This window comes from Arachis ipaensis, chromosome B09 (assembly GCF_000816755.2).
Source record: "Arachis ipaensis cultivar K30076 chromosome B09, Araip1.1, whole genome shotgun sequence".
Classification (NCBI taxonomy): domain Eukaryota; kingdom Viridiplantae; phylum Streptophyta; class Magnoliopsida; order Fabales; family Fabaceae; genus Arachis; species Arachis ipaensis.
This window is the reverse complement of record NC_029793.2, coordinates 118,327,060-118,344,689: the sequence shown is the minus strand read 5'-3', so window position 1 is coordinate 118,344,689 and position 17,630 is coordinate 118,327,060. Positions and strand designations below refer to the sequence as shown.

At 32.7% G+C, this 17,630-nt stretch overlaps 2 protein-coding genes across 3 annotated transcripts; both read left to right on the top strand.

Moving 5' to 3' along the window:
• LOC107617844 (WAT1-related protein At5g07050) lies at nucleotides 113-4,437 on the top strand. Of its 2 annotated transcripts, none has more exons than XM_021112522.1 (7): nucleotides 113-582; nucleotides 755-817; nucleotides 904-1,020; nucleotides 1,462-1,699; nucleotides 2,660-2,821; nucleotides 3,067-3,196; nucleotides 3,857-3,999. In XM_021112522.1, exons 1-7 carry the CDS (start codon nucleotides 377-379, stop codon nucleotides 3,862-3,864), a joined length of 924 nt encoding a protein of 307 aa, XP_020968181.1. In that variant the 5' UTR covers nucleotides 113-376; the 3' UTR covers nucleotides 3,865-3,999. The 2 variants fall into 2 exon arrangements, with proteins under 2 accessions (XP_020968181.1, XP_016175199.1); XM_016319713.2 differs by having other exon boundaries at nucleotides 117-582; nucleotides 3,067-3,218; nucleotides 3,857-4,437.
• LOC107615893 (WAT1-related protein At5g07050-like) lies at nucleotides 6,172-10,619 on the top strand. The gene is made up of 3 exons (XM_021112527.1): nucleotides 6,172-6,602; nucleotides 6,951-7,013; nucleotides 10,363-10,619. The coding sequence occupies exons 1-3, from the start codon at nucleotides 6,457-6,459 to the stop codon at nucleotides 10,490-10,492; spliced, it is 339 nt and encodes a 112-aa protein (XP_020968186.1). The 5' UTR covers nucleotides 6,172-6,456; the 3' UTR covers nucleotides 10,493-10,619.

Sequence of the window (17,630 nt, the reverse complement as noted above, 5' to 3'; positions counted from 1 at the left end):
AATGGTATATCCAGCCAATGGATTTGGCATTGTGCGTGGCTCTACCTGTAATGTCACTGTAAATTCATGACCCACACAACAAACCACTTAATTAATTAAAGAAAGAAATTGCCTTATTATAATCTTGCATTGGTTATGTCATCTAATATCATGCATATAGCAATTTTGGCAGAAAATGAGTCATACAACATAAACTTTATAGTATTCTCCACATACATGTCCTACTACTCTCAGGTCCTACTCAAGAACAGGATTTCCAAAAACATGCATTAAGAATCACATATTCACATTCAAATTCAATAATCCTCCTCCACCAAGTTCTATCAAAACTATAGTCAAGAATCAAGAGATCATATAGTAATAGGTCCCTTTTATAATGGAACAAAAGAAATCTTCTATTGTTCTTGTGTTCAGAGAATTCAAGCCACACTTTCTGATGGTGTTAGCCCAAGTTGGCTATGCATTCTTGTATTTCATCACTGAAGCTTCCTTCAATCATGGGATGAGTCCTTTCTTGTATGTAACTTACCGCCATATTGTCGCGGCGGTTGTCATGTTCCCATTTGCATTCTTTCTAGAGAGGTACTATATATACATGTATTGATGCTATGCTTGTTCAAATCATTGATTATTTTACATTATTGAATTCAATCTGTTTCAAGATTCAATGAAGCCTGTGATATGATTAATCATAGGAGAGAATCTATCATAAATTAAATCTGAAAATAACATATAAACTTTGTTATTCAAACAGAAATGAGAGACCAAAGCTCACATTTGCTCTGTTCATGGAAATTTTTGTGCTTTCCTTGGTTGGGTAAGTAGAAACAACAAAATGCATGCTTATACATTGAAACTTATTATTATGTCTAAATATAACATTTTGAATTTACAAAATTTCAGGATTTGTGTACCAATCAATATGTACTTTGCAAGCCTGCGGTACACTTCTCCAACCTTTGTTGCTTCCATTGTCAACGTCATAGCTTCCCTTACCTTCATCATTGCCGTAGTACTAAGGTTGGCCAATTAGTTTTGAGCTTCATCCTTGTATCTTCTCTTTTACAATAAGACCTAAATATTTAGATTGGGTTTTAATTTCGTTTTTAGTATTTAAAATATTTTATTTTATTTTTTATTTCAAATATCTTGTTCTATTATATTTTAGTTCTTTGGCTAAAATCAAATTTTTTTTAAGTAATGACAAAAATTATAATTATGGTAATCATACGGATTGTTATTGTGATTTAAAAACAAAAGTAACATAATAATAAAAAGATATAAAATATTTTTAGACAAAAAAATTTAATTGAGTAAAAATAAAAACAAGATAAAATAAAATATTTAGAATAAAAATATAACGTTTTATATGTTGACTAATTTAGCACTCGGTCACTAAAACAGCATTTTATTATTTTTATTTGTTATATTACAATGACTTGAAGTGAGTTAAATTATCAGGTATGAGGCTCTTGATGTTCGAGATCCCCGGGGAATAGCGAAAGTTATAGGGACAATGTTGTCCTTAAGCGGGGTAATGACAATGACACTATACAAAGGACCGACCATGAGAAATTTGTGGCGTCCCGTAATTCATATTCCAGGAAAGAGTTCTGCTGCAGCACATGAGAACTGGCTCAAGGGTTCTCTTCTTGCAGTTATAAGCTGTGTTTCATGGTCTGTCTGGTATATCATGCAGGTTTTCATTTTAATCCATAATACTAAGCGTATTAGTCTTAATCATCATACAGGTACCTGTCTCACTCACTTTCTAGTCATCACCGGGGGATGAAGGGGAGGGGAATAGACGTGTTGGTCTCCCACACATACTTTTTTATACTATTACTATCTAATATAAAGAAGAGGAATGCTTCAGGGTTTGTTTTTTTTGTTATATTTTTAATCATCGATCCAATTTTTTTAATTTAATAATATATTTTTAGTTTATATTTTTTAATATTAATAATTAAATGATGACAAAAAATAATAAATTTTATTAGTCTTTTAATATTTTTTTATACAAAAATATAACATGTCAAAATTTTGTATGAAATAAAAAATATATTTTTTAATTTTTAAATTATAAATTTTTTTAATAAATTTTTTTAAGTTATTACTCGAGAAATATATATTTTTAAATTTTTATAATAAATTTTTTTAAATCGAGTAATTCGAATCTCCCTAATTCGAATTACTATGTGCACGTGTCTGTGTGTAATTCGAATCACCTTGATTCGAATTAGTGTGGGTGTAATTCGAATCAGGTTGATTAGAATTAGTGTGTGCATGTGTGTAAGTAATTCGAATCAGTATGATTCGAATTACAAGTAGATGAAGTTTGAATTAGGGTGATTCAAACTATATAGAAATGTGAACTGGTTGATTCATGAACCAATTTTTGATTTGGCTTATTCGTGTAATTTTTTGATCCCCTTGACTTAAATAAGTGATTTGCCCTTATTTTTGTGTATATTCTTTTTGGTATATCTTATCTTTTTTGAATATTAAAAATGATTGATAAAAAGTAAAAAAAATTGTCTTTTATACCATAAAAGAAATGTGTGTATAAGTTTTTCTTCGGTTATAGTTGTTTATAATCTCATTGTAATTACTAGAGTTTTTGTCAATTCTGACATGATGTAATTGATGAAATTTGAAGGCAGCCACTTTGAAAAGATATCCAGCACAGTTGTCCCTTACTACATGGATGTGCTTTGTTGGAGCAGCACAATCAGCTGTTTTCACAGTCTTAATTATAGGGCATAAACCTTCAGCTTGGACTATAGGGTTCAACATTGACCTGTGGTCCACATTATATGGTGTAAGTAAGATATAATTAGTTGTATTTTAGGAGTACAAAACCTTTGCCTTAAAAAATAAATAAATATAGAGAATAGAAAAATTCTTTGGTGCCTATGAAAGTTGTATCGAATTTGCCTAAAAGTAGACATAGAATAAGGTGGAACTCATCTTTTTAATTTTAAATTCTATAAACAAAATTTAGGTACCATAGAAGACATTCTAATAGTGTTTCTAAATTCTAACAGTATCATTCACAAATGGCAGGGAATTGTGATAGCTGGTTTGATAATATACATTCAGCTGTGGTGCACTGAGAAAAAGGGGCCAGTCTTCGTTACAATGACTACCCCCCTTTGTACCATTCTTGCTGCAATTTTAGCATACTTTGTCTTTGGTGAGAAACTTTACCTCGGCAGGTAATATAAATAAATAAATTGTAGACAAATCTAGTAAAACTAAACAAATAAAAGTATGTAATTAGTGGGTAAAAATATTCAATTTTTTAAATGAAAAATGGGTGTAATTCATTATATCTTGATTGTTCACCAAATTAGCATGATTGTTCACCAAATTAACATGCACTTCTTTGTCTTGATGGCGTTATGAAACCCATCTAATGTAGATCCCACACTTATAAAAGTGTTGTTGTTAAGAATGTAAATATAAAACATCTGTTTTCAGAACATCTTCCCTCAAAAAACTTATCTTCAAAAAAAAAAGAAAAAATGTGCAGAAGTTGGTATTATATATCTAATTATGTATTATCATGGTAACTTGCCTATTAAGTATCTTACTATCTCTTGCATAAAAAAAGGTAAAACACACTAATTTACTCTAAAATTTGCCCTTATTTACATCAAATATTCCTCTAGTTGAGCAACATACAAATATTTCCCCTAGTTTACCATTTTTATACCCTAAAATAAGTTACTAATGTGAGCATCACAACCCTTTGAAAATATAAGGATTTCTTTATAGCTTCATTTTCACACACACATATCTGTAGAATGACGGGTTATAGTTCTGAAAATTGATTACTCAATGTGTTCTGCAGCATCATAGGCGCAACTTTTGTCATCATTGGTCTATACTTGCTATTGTGGGGCAAAGAAGGTGACCAAGAGATTCATATCAACACCAAACCGTGCAGTGGTGAAGATCCAGAATGCAGACTACAATCAGTACCTTAGACTTGAAAGGGAGAAATGCAAATCCAAGTGGAAGAAAAGTAAAAGGAATAAGTCATTAAGACATTTAGTTTGTGTAATATATACAGCTTAAGATTTCCAATTTTTACTATCAATTCAGCATCAAGTTAATCTTATTATAAAATTTGTATAATATCCATTTTTACATTGTAGACAATTAAAATATGTAATATGAAGGCATCATCCTAAAATTTTGAGAATATCCTTTTCAAAATTCAAAAGGAATTTGTGACAACAAAACTAAAATAGGCAATAGGAAGGAAGAAACCAATAGGGAAATTTGACATGAACATCAATAGTTTTCATGTCATTACCATCAAAGAATACTTTTAGGTAATTTTAGTAAGTTGGCATGGTAGCTAAGGTAAATAGACAGGAAATTAGAAGCAATGACAATATCTACATGTCAATACTTCTCAAGAAAAAATTGAAGCATTCATGAATAAATGAACTTGTGTAAGACATAGTACATTGAAATATTCAAGTTATTATAAACTGTTGAAAAAATACTAACCTTAAAACATTTTATTTCTTCTAGCAATTTTTCATCATTTTGTTTGAGTTCTTCGGCTTCAGTTTTTAATTGTTTCAAAACTCTGATAGCATCATCAAATATAGTCATTTTATCGGCTTTCGCAGGTCTCCCAGGACCTAAAACAACACTCAAGTCACAAAACCTGAAATAAAGCAAAACAAGTTATTGCCCATTATCATTAGAGGACGTCGCAAAAGTAAACAAAAACACCGACCATGTGTTTGGTACATTGGTGTCCGACCAAACAAAGATTCTAATGTTCATATGTATCTTAGCTCCTCATAATTGTTAAAAAGAATTAAAAGTTGCCAAAGAAAAGATAACATTGATCATTAAGTTGATATAAAATTTTTCTCAAAGATGCTAAATTCCAGGCCTCCATGGCAGTTATGAAATATTTTACAATAAACAAATCGAGCCTAAAAAGTGTTGAAACTTATAAACCAGTGTACCAAACATAAATAGATCAATGTAAAAAACCTAATAGTTAAGTAAGTATATACAAAAACCACAGAAAGATGTGCAGAGAGGATGTTCTTTACGCAGAAGTTGAAAAACGTCAGCATAGATTACATCAGCTTGTTTAAAGACTGACTCAGACATGAAATTAACAAATTCAGTATTTAGAAGCATGCTTGCCTTTCATTGAGTCTCTCCCTCCGCAACTTTTCACGGCCAGCCTCTGTCCCTGCCTTGCAACATGAACTAGCATGTCTCCTTTACAATATTTGCAACAAATTTAGCACCCAAAATATAATGTAAAAGATTCAAATTAAGAGATCTAAGCGTAAATGGACAAAGTTGACATGATTCGTGACGAGGCAATGGCATTGTTTGGTCCATGTAGTCATCTCTACTTAGTGGGACAAAATTTTATTGTTGTTGATATTGTTCTTGTTAATAAAACAACTGGGAATTAACCTATTAGAAATAAACTGCGACCAAATCTGGTGAGAGAGTACATCACTACAAAGTTACTGTGCCCTAATCATGCATGCTTTTAAGTTCAGGGCTTTCTTGTCAATGAATTGAAATCACAGATTCTTTGATTTCTAGCTAACCAAAATCATATTTTCAACCAGTTTCAGAAAATTTATTTTAAACTTATATCGAGTTATCTATATGTGAGTAAATAAACTTGAGACAAATTAATTGGGAGTATAAAATTTACGAATTTAGATTTTGTAAAACAGAGTATATTCCAAAATAAATTCTTAAGAAATTTTGTATCAGAATTATACTTATAAAAAAATTTAATAAAATAATAAAGTAAAAGATTAAAGGTCATTAAATTTATAATTTCTACTATATATGAATCCTACTATATTAATTCAATGACGATAAAATATTTACTTTCTAACCTTATAAAATTCCACATTTTACAGAATCTTGATCCAAACTTACAGTTATTGTTACAAATGGTATATCCAGCCAATGGATTTGTCATTGTGCGTGGCTCTACGTGTAATGTCGCTATAAATTCATGACCCACACAACAAACCACTTAATTAATTAAAGAAAGAAATTGCCTTATTATAATTTTTTTTTTTATTAAAGATAGAAGACTCGAATCCGCAACCTATTAATTGAGTATAGAGAGACTATGCCATATGAACTATTATCTAATATCATGCATATAACAATTTTGGCAGAAAATGAGTCATACAACATAAACTTTATAGTATTCTCCTATACATGTCCTACTACTCTCAGGTCCTATTCAAGAACAGGATTTCCAAACAACATGCATTAAGAATCACATATTCACATTCAAATTCAATAATCCTCCTCCACCAAGTTCTATCAAAACTATAGTCAAGAATCAAGAGATCATATAGTAATAGGTCTATTTTATAATGGAACAAAAGAAATCTTGTTCTTGTGTTCAGAGAGTTCGAGCCACACTTTCTGATGGTGTTAGCCCAAGTTGGCTATGCATTCTTGTATTTCATCACTGAAACTTCCTTCAACCATGGGATGAGTCCTTTCTTGTATGTAACCTACCGCCATATCGTAGCGGCTGTTATCATGTTCCCATTTGCATTCTTTCTAGAGAGGTACTATATATACATGTATTGATGCTATGCTTGTTCAAATCATTGATATATTTTACATTATTGAATTCAATCTGTTTCAAGGTTCAATGAAGCCTGTAATATGATGGGAGTGGATCCTTTCCGCTGGAAAAAAAACTGGATGCTGTCAAGTATTTAATATAACCTTTCATTGGTTTTTCTCTCTTATTTAATTTTGATCCTATTTATAGAATTAAAGATGAGAGATCACACTTTATTCTCTCAAGTATTTTTTCCACTGGAGAGAATCTATTTCCTAATTTATAGGAGAGAATCTATTATAAATTAAATCTGACAATAACATATATAAACTTTGTGTTATTCAAACAGAAATGAGAGACCAAAGCTCACATTTGCTCTGTTCATGGAAATTTTTGTGCTTTCCTTGGTTGGGTAAGTACTAAGTAAAAACAAACAAAGGCGAATACTCCCATCAAGACGTCCCAAAAGTCTTTTTCTAAAAGATGCCGATGTGTCACGTATTGATTGGCCTATTTATAATATCGGTTAATTTATTTTTTAAGTTTGATTCGACCCGGCCGGTTTACATAGCCCGGACCGGGTCAATTTTTTTTCTTTTACTTTAGTAAACGACATCGTTCAAAACCCTATCCCTCACCCCTCACCATCTCCTCCCTCAACGTTATTTTCTCGCTAAAGCTGAGCTCTCTCATCTCTGTCACCGTGGTTCAGTTGCTCTCGCACAAGCTCTCTCCCTCTCTCGGCTCCGGTCTCTCTACTGTCTCAGGTATCCCACTCAAGCTCGTCGTCTCTCTTTGTGTCGTCACTCATCACCATCTCGCATCAGTCGCGCTCACGCGCCTTTCCTGCCCTCGTCGTCGTCAACAGCAGAAGCAGCAGGTCCCGGGACTGGTCGTCGTCGTCGCTCCCTATCTCGTCACCGTCTCACACTCAATCCCGCGCCTTTGTTGCCATTGTTGTGCTCGTCGCCGCGCCGGCAGAAGCAGCAGGTCCTGGGGCTGATTTTCGTTGTTGTCTTCTTGCTTCGACTTTCGCCATCAGCTTCCTTCGCACAACCAGAAGCTGGTCTCCAATTTGGTTAGTTCCAACAAATTCCCCTGTTCCTTCTTTTTCAATTTTGTTGCTGTAATTCATCACTGCACTTTGATTTTGTTGCTGAGAATATCACTGAACTAGATTTTCTATTGCTAAAAATCATCACTGAACCTTGAATAATTTGTTATTGAGCTGGAATTTTCTATTTACATTATGTTTTGATTGAATCTACTTAGTTGTGACCATATGTATACTTCAGTCTAGAAGTTGGATTAATAGTTTATTTAGATAGATATGTCTTGGGGATACTGAACAGTACTTGTAAAAGTTGTTGCTGCAAGCATAAAATTTAATATTAATTTGTTACTCGTTTATATTCTTATATAAAAAATTACAATGGTAGAATTAGTATGTGTGAGCATACTATGTATTGTGAGATATTTTGGTGATTAGCTAACATATTATTTGGAGTCTATCTAAAGGTAGACGAGGCAGGATAATTGTTTTTTGGAACTTTATCTATGATGACATTAGAGTTCTGTCCATTAAGCTCTAATGGATTTTTATTTTTAATGGTTTACTATTTTGGTATACAATTAATTTTAACATTATGTCAACATTTTCAAGAAATTAATTGCCTTTATTTTAAATAATGTGTTATGCTTTTGTTATCCTGAATACACTAAGGGACAGTACAAAGGCAACAGAGCATAGGAGTGCATTCAACAAATACAATATAAAGGGTCTGTCTCGATGCCTAAATTGGTTGAATTTGTTATTGATTATCGTCACTAAACCTTGAATTTGTTGCTGTTTTACTCAAATAATTACTTAGGTAAATCTTTTTGTTGCTGAAAGTCATCACTGAATTGAATTTGTTAGTGATTAAACTTTAAATTTGTGGTTGTTTTGCTGAATAATCACTGAGTTAATTTTTTTTTGTTGTTAAAAATCATCTGAGTTGAATTTGTTATTGATTATCATGACTGGACTTTGAATTTGTTACTGTCTTTGGACAAATAATCACCTAGCTCCTTTAAATATTTACAACATGACTTTGCAGTTAATGTATTTTGTACTGTGTTCCTTCATCATTGTAGCTTGTGCCTTTGAATCAAATGAAAAGATTTGTCAACAAAATCTCCCTGCAAAAGTGAAGGTGGCAAAAGCTCCAAAGAGATTGAAGATCCCTCACGTTCATTGCTGCAACAAAGGCAAGCAGCTTTGAATAGAGTGAAAGGCTCACTTGATTGCTCTCAATTGGAGATTAACTGGTATTTAGATCCGTCGTGATTCTATCATTCAATGTATTTTAATGAATTAATAACAAAATATTGAAAAAATTGGCAAAACATAGGCCAAATATTTAATATCAACTGTACTATAGGCATTGATTCATTGTTGTAGTAGAAGTTACCTATAATGTGTAATCTTGAGGAAGCTTATCCTCTTATAGCAAATATTAAATTCATACATGTAATTAAAGTATGATCTTTGTCAAATACATTTGAACTTTTCCGTCAATTTTCATTAGTTTTAATCAAAACTCTAGTATATAAATTGATTCATTTGCAAAATATAAAAACAGAATCATATGAAGCATGTAACATTATTAGTTCAATTCAAAATGATACATGATTCTCGTTCATGGTGTTAGCTTGTCATTTAGTTGGAGAAGAAGTGAAGAACTATAAAAACTCTTTTTTGTTTTGAGGTTCCAACAATGCTCATCATCAAATAGAAACTCAATAAATTATATTAAGAATCAGGATAATATATATTCTCTTCTCTTTATCAATTATAACAACAATATTAGTACTAGTCTTTTTTAAAAAAAACCAACTAAAAAAGAAAATATAACATAATTAAAATAAAGATATTAAAATGAGTCAAGGCAACACCAAATTATATGAATTGCTGCAAGTTCTTCTTTAATATCTACATTGCATACACAAAACTTCAAGATATAACTATGCATGACAATGATAAATTCAAATTCTAACAATGGCACAAGATTAGTTGTTTAATTACACAGAAATTCACTAATTTTGTACTTCAAATTCAACAATGGCAAAAGAGGCACACCCACCCACCCAGTGAGCCATTTCGTTCAATCATCCATAACTCTGTTTGAAAACAATAACACAAGTAATAGAGCTTCTTCAGCAACAACACCCACAATCATCTCATCATCATCATTAATCACTAAAACTAATCAGCACCTCAACAATATTCTTGCTATAATAATGGTTCCAATCTTCTTCATCAGCATTCCTTTGTCTTCAAGTACCACAATCCATCAAGATCAGAAGACCGGCGAAAATGCTGCTGCAATGGCGATGAAGACAGGGCTGGAGGCGGCGACATTCAGGCTACGGCGAGGGAAGGCGACGATTCTGCCTCATCCCTCAGGCGGAGACGACTTTGCGATGAGGCCGTGAGAGTGAGAGACCGCGGCAGTAAGAAGGGAGGACCGGCAAGAGGAAAAACCCAAAATGAACCGTTTATAACCACAAATAAAAAAGAAAAAAACCATTAAAGATGAACCGAATTTTGATTTAATCAATGTTACGTGTCGTACATTAATTGATAGAAGTAATGTATCTTTAAAAAAAATGTTTTTTTGTATATTTATCTAAGTGGCACCCAACAAGGCAATGCATGCTTATACATTGAAACTTATTATTATGTCTAAATATAACATTTTGAATTTACAAAATTTCAGGATTTGTGTACCAATCAATATGTACTTTGCAAGCCTGCGGTACACTTCTCCAACCTTTGTTGCTTCCATTGTCAACGTCATAGCTTCCCTTACCTTCATCATTGCCGTAGTACTAAGGTTGGCCAATTAGTTTTGGGCTTCATCCTTGTATCTTCTCTTCTACAATAAGACCTAAATATTTGGATTGCGTTTTAATTTTGTTTTTAATATTTGAAATATTTTATTTTATTTTTTATTTCAAATGTCTTGTTTTATTATATTTTAGTTCTTTGGCTAAAATCAAAATTTTTTGAAGTAATGACAAAAACTGTAATTATGATAATCATACCGGTTGTTATTGTGATTTAAAAACAAGGTGAAAATTCATTTGGAGTCGATGTCACATGAGGTTTTTTTTGGATGAATGACACGTGTTATCATTTGGTTTAAAAAATGGTTTATTTTATACAAATAATTTAATTAAAAAACCAATTGATATAGCTATGATGTTAGATTTTTTACCGTATTTTATTTTAAAAATAAATTGACTAATTTAAATTGAGAAATTGTAGTTAATTGTTTACTATATAATTTTTTTTAACCAAAATTATAATTAAAAATTATTAAAAAATAAAATTATCTAGAAGTGTCACACTCAGGATGGTCGACCAAGACTGCCTCCTTAGCAGCCGTCAATTAAAGGCTTCGGTACTAAGCTCACTGCTTCGGGAACCCTCTTCCATTCGGAGCACGCATCGTAATCGTACCGCTAGAAAACGGGAGAAAAACAATCCTCTGTTGTAATAAATTATTTTAATAACCCAGATCACCTAATTTCCTAACAATCTCCCACTTGGGCTATACATATATTATTTCTTGACATAATCACATATTTATAAACTTTATGCGCGCATCTGAATGATATTTCTCTCATTACTTTAACAATCTGGTCCGTCTCATACATTAGATATGGAACTACCGCAGCTTTTATCACATTAAATGCCGTGACTAAACCACGCCAATCACCATCCTAATATACTCAACGACATAGATCAAATTTGGATGAGTAATATGGAAATTACATGCCAAGTGATCTCATGCATGTCTATTTCCAGCTGGTCCAACTTTATTGAGATCAAACACAATACAAATATTGCAAAATGAACATTTCACATAACATGAAATAAACCATCAACTTAATTTTGCAGAAAAATAACTCAATATCTGTCATAGGACATATAGCATAAACTCCCACTAAACCAAGACATCACAACTATTGACACACATCCGAGCAGTGTGCTCATGAAAGACTTTAGGGATCAATTCCTTGGTAAATGAGTCTGCTAGCATATACTCTGTTCCTATATGTCCTATGGAAATCTGTTTTTTCTTAAACTTTCTCCTTGACAACTAAGAACTTGATGTCTGTATGCTTTGATTTTGTCAAGCTCTTATTGTTATTGGAGTATAGTACTGCTGACTTTTTGTCACAAAATATCTTTAATGGCCTTTCAATGTCATCTACTATATGAAGCTTAGTGACAAAGTTTCGCAACCATATGCCATGAAATCGGAATCAGAGTACCTAATGATCTCCAAATTTTCTGATCTCCGATAAATAAGCATGTAATCCTTTGTTCTCTTTAAACAACGCATTACGCGTTTAACAGCTATCCAGTGATCCATATCCGGATTGCTCAAGTATCTATCCAACACTCCCACTATAAATGATATATCGGGATGTATGTAGACTTGAGCATACATTAAATTCCCTAGTGCTGATGCATAAGGTTTATCATGGATTGTTGTCTTCTTAAGATCATTTTGGGGCATTGCTTGAGACTAAACTTGTCTCCTTTAACTACGGGTGTGTCCATTGGTCTACAACTTTTCATTCCATATCTACTTAAAATCTTTTCGATATAGTTCTTTTGTGATAATCTAAGAATACCTTGAGAGCGATTTCTTAGTATCTCGATTCCTAATACAAAAGAGGCATCATCAAGATCTTTCATTTCGAATTTGTTCGATAGAAATTTCTTAGTTTCATGCAACAAGCCTATATCGCTACTGGCAAGTAGAATGTCATCAACATGTAAGACCAAAAAAAAGTATTTACTCCCACTAAACTTGCGGTATACACATTCATCTATAATATTTACCTCAAAACCATGAGGTAATGACTTGATGAACATGTGATACCATTGACGGGAAGCTTGTTTGAGATCATAGATGTATTTTCTCCTTTCTCTATTAGATCTCCTTAATGACACTTCTTGAGGTTGTTGAGCTTGCTGTATGGATTGGAATTGAGGAGGATTCTCATTATTTTCCTTTACTATAGCAGTATCTTGAGCAACAACAATATTCTCATTGTTCTCTTGTACTGTAATTGGATCTGCAGTAGGATTCTCATTATACTCTTGTACTATAACTGTATCTTGAACAATAATAGGCACAAAGACCTAATCATTGTCAGTTACAGAATCCTCATCAAAAGCAACATTTCTAATATTTCCTTCCCCCCAAACTCAACATCCTCAAGAAATCTCGCATTTCCCGTCTCAAAAATAGATCTTGATGCAGGATTGTAAAACTTGTACCCCTGTGAACGCTCAGCGTAACCAACAAAGTAGCAACTAATTGTCCTTGAGTCCAATTTTCTTTCATGCGGCCTATAAGGTTGCGCCTCAGCTGGACATCCCCAAATATGCAAATACTTTATACTGGGCCTTTTCCCAGTCCAAATTTCATATGGGGTTTTGTTAACTGCTTTGCTTGGCACCCTATTAAGGATGTACACTGCGGTCTTTAAGGCTTCTCCCCAGAGTGATTCAGGCAAGGAAGAATGACTAATCATACTTCTCACTATGTCTTTAAGAGTTCGGTTCCTTCGCTCTGCAACACCATTCATGCTAGGTTTGCCTGGCATGGTGTATTGCGGAACAATACCACACTCCTCTAGGAAAAGAGAAAAAGGCCCGGGACGTTGCTCACCTGAACCGTCATATCTTCCGTAGTATTCACCACCACGATCAGATTTGACAGCTTTAGTTTTCTTTCCAAGTTGAAGTTCAACTTCATCTTTGAAGGACTTGAAAACATCCAAGGCTTGGGACTTTTCATGAATTAAATATAGATGCCCGTAACGAGAGTAATCATCTATGAACGTAATAAAGTACCGTTGTCCATTCCAAGAGACAGTAGGGAATGGGCCACATATATCGGTATGTATCAGTTCTAAGACATCTTTAGCTCTCTCGGCACCTAATTTCCTTTCGTTTGTCCTTTTCCCCTTTATGCACTCAATGCAGACTTCAAAGTCCGCCAAATTTAGGGGTCCGAGAATTTCATCCGACACGAGCCTCTGAATTTTCTGTTTAGAGATGTGGCCTAGGCGTTTGTGCCATAATGATGCCGAATTCTCATTCAGTTTTTGTTTTGTACCCGTTTGCAGTATTTCATTATTATAGGAATTTAAAGTCGAGCCTATATAGATTATCCACCAAATGACCAGAGCAAATATTATTCGAATTATAGAAGAGACTGACTTTATTGTCTCCGAACGAACAAAAATAACCTGATTTGTCCAAACGAAAAACAGAATCCAAATTCCATCTAAATGACGGTACATAAAATGTCTCTAATAAATCCAAGTAAAATCCACTCGTGGAACATAATCTAAAGGTTCCTATAGCTTCGACTGCAACTATATTGCCGTCTGCCACGTAGATGTATCTTTCAGCATCACTTGGCGGTCGGCTCCACAGGCAACCCTGCATAGTGACACTTACATGAGTAGTAGCAGCAGAATCTACCCACCAAGTATCAACAGGTGCATAACTTAAACTAGCCTCAGAATAAACGAAAGTAAGAATTATACCCTTCTTTACACGCCAAGTGGCATATTTGGTACAATCCTTCTTCATGTGTCCCACCTTCTTACAGAAGAAACAGGTTGAAACTTGATCCTGTTTCTTAGCCTTTTTTTGCTGAGAAGGCGCATCCGCAGTAGTATCACGCTTTCTTTTATACTGAGAAGATAAAGCCATGTGAGCACTGAATTTTTTAGTAAAGAATTTCTCAACATCCTTTAGGAACTGTTTGGCATCTTTATCCTCAGTAATTGAGTCCCGAAACGCCTCAGGAATTGAGCGTTTCATGATCATAATGCTCATTCGATTGGATCTCTCTCACTTCTCTATTTTAACCTCATTGAGATTTTCCAGAGTGGAAGTGGGTTTCTCCTCTCGAAGAGCTATATCCAGATCCATACAACCGAGGACAATCTCCACGGTATCCTTCCAAACTTTAAAGTTTGAACCATTCAGCATAGGAATACTGCTAATTTGTGCAGAAATATTGGTAGCTAAAGCCATAGTTTCTGGATTAGAACAAAAAAAGAACATGCAGTAAATATTAGTTAATTAATGGGTAAAAAATCCATATTGAGATATCCAGCACAACATTAATTTTCAATCTTTGGATAGAAAAATTAACTGTAAGAGATACTCTCATTGCAGTAATCAAATATTGTCAAAATTCCTGTCACACATTAAGCCTTTCTTTGGACCGACTTAATGCGCACATGGAAACTTAAACTTCGCAACCTATTTATTACCGCATATATTTTCTATTAATTGGCCAAACAATAATCTTCCTTTGGGCCGATTATTGACCGCATAATTAATAGAAAATAAACAGAAGTGTGCAATACTTATTATTTGGCCAAACAATAAACTTCCTTTGGGCCGATTATTGTTCGCATAAATAATAAGTATTACTTTATTCTTAATCAGTTACCCAAATATGTATTTACCATCAATATGTGTATGTAATTCGGCCAAATATAGACCTTCCTTTGGGCCGATCAATATTCGCATGAATTACATGACACCATATTCCTAATGTTTTAAATAAATCAATTTTCACAAAAGAGGCTACTTTGACAGCATAATGTTCAATCAATTTATTCCAAAACCAAATCTTTATAAAATAAATGGGTATACTTATCCAAATTGTTACTAGTTTCTTTATGTAACAATTAAATAATATTTTCTATTATTCAAATATTATTAATATGTATACATAACTTGGCCAAATATAAATCTTCTTTTAGATCAATTAATATTCGCATAAGTTACATATACATAATAATCCTTATATCCTAAAAGGATAATCAATTAACTTTACACCAAATTAATGGCATACATAATTAAATTCAAAACAATTATAATAACACTCCATATTAATGTTTCAGAATAATCAATTATTAATATATCAAATTAAAATTTTGATACCGCGATATGTACGTATATATATTTTAAAACCAAATGCGTTATAAGCCACAACTTATATGAATGGCGATGAGCGACAATACACATATATATAGCTTGATCATGTGTTAAGAATGCAATACATTTACATATATGAAATATATTACTGGATGATCAAATAAATTAATATATATAAAGTCTGTATGCTCGTTAAAACAAATAATAAATTCACCGGATCCAGTCGCACGTATATGATACATATATATATATATTCCTTTACTCAATATCATAATGTAACAAGAACGTACATATATATATTAATCCAGTAAAAGAAAAATAAAACTGAATATTTTCGATGACCAAATTATGGATGGCTCTGATACCACTTGTTGTAATAAATTATTTTAATAACCCAGATCACTCATATTGAATCACCAAAAATATATATATCATAATGCGGAAGCGTACCTGAATTCATAAACATGAATTATGATTGGAAGAGTTTGGATCTTGTGGTTCTTTCGATCTTCCTCAACCAAAGCCTTCTGTATTCCTAGGAGGCTGAACTGCAACTCTTTTGATGGGGAAAAAGTAACAAAGGCGGCTTTGGTATATTGGGAACCGAAACCCTGAAGGTCTATTTATATTTGAGCATGGCACCCATTAAACCCTTAAGCCCAAATAAAATAGTATCTAAAGCCCAAAAGATAATATATCTAAAATCCAAAAAGATAATTATCTAAAGAACAAAAGATAATATCCGGTTTTATTCTCATTTAATTCCAAATCAAAAGTAATAATGACTTATTCAATTTAGCATTTATAACAATAAATGAGATCACCATTATATAAGTCATTTAATTTAAAATAGCATAATTTGTGATTATAATTAATATATGTATTGCCCACAAATAAGTTAGGAAATCAAATAATTTCCTAACATCCTCTACTGCCCATTCCATGAATGAGCAGGCCTTGGTGAGTCCGGTTTTCTGTGCTACCTACCGCTAATTCCTTAAACAATCACTCTTATACCTCTTACAGAGAGTGAAGTGACCAATAGGTATTGGGCACGAACGCTTTAAGATAGGTTGCTTTCCGTTAACAACAAGCCTGCCTGGCCTTCAATAGAATTGGGAGCAGATGTGGCATTTATTTCTTCTATGTACAAAAACAAAGGCAGGTTCACTTGAATAGGAAGTGGAATCAATCCCGTTTGCTACAGGATTCTTTCGATCTGGTAAACCCCTTTTTACTAGAAAGTCAAATCTCAGTTTGAAATCCCAATACTTGCTACTTCAGCAGAGGCATCTTCCTGGCTTAGAAAAGATCCGCTAGAGATTCCCTCTGACTCCTAGTCGAGATCTTCTCTTTCTCCTATCCCGGTAGACGGGCGAGCATCTCCGAACCTTAAGAAGTTAGTTTTAAAGAGAAGGAGTACCGCTCAAGCTTCAACTCCGCTCCCTTCCTCAGTTCAGGAGAATGAATATTCTGTATTCTCGACCAAAGAGGGTATATGTAAAAATATAGAGCGATCGGGTGAGGGAATAAGGAGTAACTCGACCAAAAAAGAAGGGTTCAGAAGTGAAAATAGATAATAAGTGAAGAAAGGAAGTTTTATTTTGAACCAGCTCAATGTTAATCAGATTTTTTATTTCTATTATAAAATATAAAAAAAATTAATTCTAAAAAAAATCATGTTATTTTTTAGGATTTAATTTTTTTTATTGTGTTTTCATAAAGTTTGCACAAAATTTTCTTATCACATTGATTAAACTTATTATTTACGTAAAGTTTGTTTTTGAACTTAACAAACTTGTTTATGTTTTAATACGATTTAAATTGTATTAGTATATTTTTATTAATTTTAATCAATTTAATTTTATTTAAATAATTAGATTTTTAAATTATAAAATTTATATTAGTTTATAATTTAAAATTTAAATAGATATAATTTAAATTAATAATTTATAAAATTATATGTATTTGTATTATTGTACTCACATGATTAAT

Coding starts and splice junctions, on each gene's coding strand:
- LOC107617844 (XM_016319713.2), top strand. CDS start 377: ATGGAACAAAAGAAATCTTCTATTGTTCTTGTGTTCAGAGAATTCAAG. Junction 583..754: donor TTTGCATTCTTTCTAGAGAG/GTACTATATATA, acceptor TTATTCAAACAG/AAATGAGAGACCAAAGCTCA. Junction 1,700..2,659: donor CTGTCTGGTATATCATGCAG/GTTTTCATTTTA, acceptor TGAAATTTGAAG/GCAGCCACTTTGAAAAGATA.
- LOC107615893 (XM_021112527.1), top strand. CDS start 6,457: ATGGTGTTAGCCCAAGTTGGCTATGCATTCTTGTATTTCATCACTGAA. Junction 6,603..6,950: donor TTTGCATTCTTTCTAGAGAG/GTACTATATATA, acceptor TTATTCAAACAG/AAATGAGAGACCAAAGCTCA. Junction 7,014..10,362: donor TTTGTGCTTTCCTTGGTTGG/GTAAGTACTAAG, acceptor ACAAAATTTCAG/GATTTGTGTACCAATCAATA.